A 2,460-nucleotide genomic window follows, 5' to 3' on the forward strand; every position below is an offset into this window, starting at 1 on the left:
ACTGATTCTTTCTCTCATTTTAAAACTAATCAGAGCCGGGAGTGGTGGCGCATGCCTTTAATCCCAGCACTCAGGAGGCAGACGCAGGCAGATTTCTGAGTTCGAGGCCAGCCTGGTCTACAAAGTGAGTTCCAGGACAGCCAGGGCTACACAGAGAAACCCTGCCTCAAAAAAACAAAAAACAAAAAAACCCTAATCAGAAAACTTTGATACAGAATTCTCTTCCATTTCTTTTTCATGCATTTTTGTGAATAATTTTTTTCTTTTTAAATTTTATAGATTTTAACTAAAATATAATTCATTACTTATCTTTTACTTTTCCCTCTCTGGCACCTCCCAGGTACCTTCCTTTGAATCCTACCCATGACCCCAACGCTCAAACAGATCGTCTTTTTTTCCTATAATTATTGTTCCATATATGTATGCATATAAATATGCAAAAGTATACAAATACAACTGGCTGGATCCATTTTGTGTGTGTGTGTGTGTGTGTGTGTGTGTGTGTACATATGGTTTCAGGATAACCACTTCAAATCGAACAACCACTAGGGAGTCTTATCCATGGGAGGTGATAATTCTTCTACTCTTGAGTTATTAGGTGCCTGGAGTTCTTGATCTAAAGGTGGGACCCCATGAAATTTTCTCCTTCCACATGAACATGTCCATTGATATTGCCACTGTTTCTATAAAGTTTATGCAGCCATTTCTAAGGAAGATTTAACAGCAAAGTTGTTGGTATTCTGGCTCTTATTATTCACTGCCAGGTTCAATTGTGAAAAGACTACTGTTCTTCACATTTAACTGTTTCTTTGGTACTTAACACAAGGTTGAATTTATAGTTTCCTTTTATTTGACATTTCTTAATTTACTTAGTATGAAGGATATAGATGTGTAGATCAGAAACCAGACTGACAATTTTAGTCTCTACTTCCACCAAATTAGATCTAGGGATAAGCTAAGGTTTCAAGCTTGGCAACAAGCAACTTTACTCTCTGAGCCATCTTACCAGTCCTGTTTCTTCTTTAGACATTTTTTTTCTTCTGGACACATTAAAATTTTAAATCTGTTTCATATCTGTCACGATCATGGTTGGACCCATATCAACAGATATTATAGCCCATGTCTTTGGATAACTTCATCTTTTTACTTACGTTTCTTCAGAGACTGAAGACATCATATCTTCCTAGAGTCCTCAGCTGTCTCCAAGGATGATCCCTTCTAGGCCATTCATCAACATCTCCTTCTTCCAGCCACAGTCTTTTCTCATGATTGGCATCCCAGGACTAGAGTTTGCCCATGGCTGGATCTCCATCCCCTTCTCCTTCATGTACACTGTAGCACTCACTGGAAACTGCCTCATCCTCCTGGCTGTGAGGAGGACCCATAGCCTACACCAGCCCATGTACTACTTTCTGTCCATGCTAGCCCTAAGTGATGTGGGTCTCAGCTTGTCCACATTGCCTTCCACCCTGGCTGTGCTCTGGTTTGACTATCGTTCCATTGACTTCAATGCCTGTCTTGTCCAGATGTTCTTCTTACACTCCTTCTCTGTGTTGGAGTCCTCAGTGCTCTTGGCCATGTCATTTGACCGCTTTGTGGCTATCTCCAACCCACTGCGCTATGCATCTGTCCTCACTAACAATGTCATCATCAGGATCGGGGTGGCCATTGTAGCTCGAGCCACCCTGTCCCTATTCCCAGTGCCCTTCTTGCTGAAGCGACTGAACTACTGCCCTGGCAAGATCCTCCTGTCTCACTCATTCTGTTTCCATGCTGATGTCATGAAGCTGGCCTGTGCTGATATTACTGTCAACATCTTATATGGACTCTATGTGGTTCTGTCCACAGTGGGTGTAGACTCCTTGCTTATTGTCATGTCCTATTCCTTGATTCTTCACACAGTCATGGGGCTAGCCTCTCCCAGGGAGCGTGTCCGGACCCTCAACACATGTGTTTCCCATATCTTGGCTGTCCTGGTCTTCTACATTCCAGTCATAGGTGTGTCCATGATCCATCGTTTTGGAAAGCACCTGCCTCACATTGTTCATGCCCTGGTTGCATATGTGTACCTTGTGGTGCCTCCTGTGCTCAACCCCATCATCTACAGTGTCAAGTCCAAGCCCATCAGGGGAGCCATGTTCAAAGTGCTGAGAGGAAAAGACTAGACCTGATGACATTGCATGCTTATGAGATTGGGAGCCTGTGAAGTGTTTGGGGAAAGAAAATAATATACTTGGTGGATCAAGTCATACAGGTTACTTGGTTGTGTGTATCAACAATAAGTGTAAGACTTTGGTGAAAATTAATTCTATAATTGTTTACTATGGTTCTAGGGACCATGTCCTAGGCCTCTAACATACTACGAAAGCCCTCTACTACTGAGCTACATTCTCTGACCTGAAAATTTGTTCATTTGTTACCTCATTTATGTCACACAAATTTTCTTAAAGCCAATGTTTT

General features: G+C 42.1%; 1 protein-coding gene across 1 annotated transcript; it reads left to right on the top strand.

Moving 5' to 3' along the window:
- Positions 1-1,208: 1,208 nt before the first annotated feature.
- Positions 1,209-2,165, top strand: LOC110298850 (olfactory receptor 51I2-like). The gene has a single exon (XM_021168373.2). It carries the CDS (start codon positions 1,209-1,211, stop codon positions 2,163-2,165), a length of 957 nt encoding a protein of 318 aa, XP_021024032.1.
- Positions 2,166-2,460: the final 295 nt, after the last annotated feature.

This window comes from Mus caroli, unplaced genomic scaffold, assembly GCF_978045245.1.
Source record: "Mus caroli unplaced genomic scaffold, Mus_caroli_1 scaffold_8, whole genome shotgun sequence".
Taxonomy (NCBI): Eukaryota; Metazoa; Chordata; class Mammalia; order Rodentia; family Muridae; genus Mus; species Mus caroli.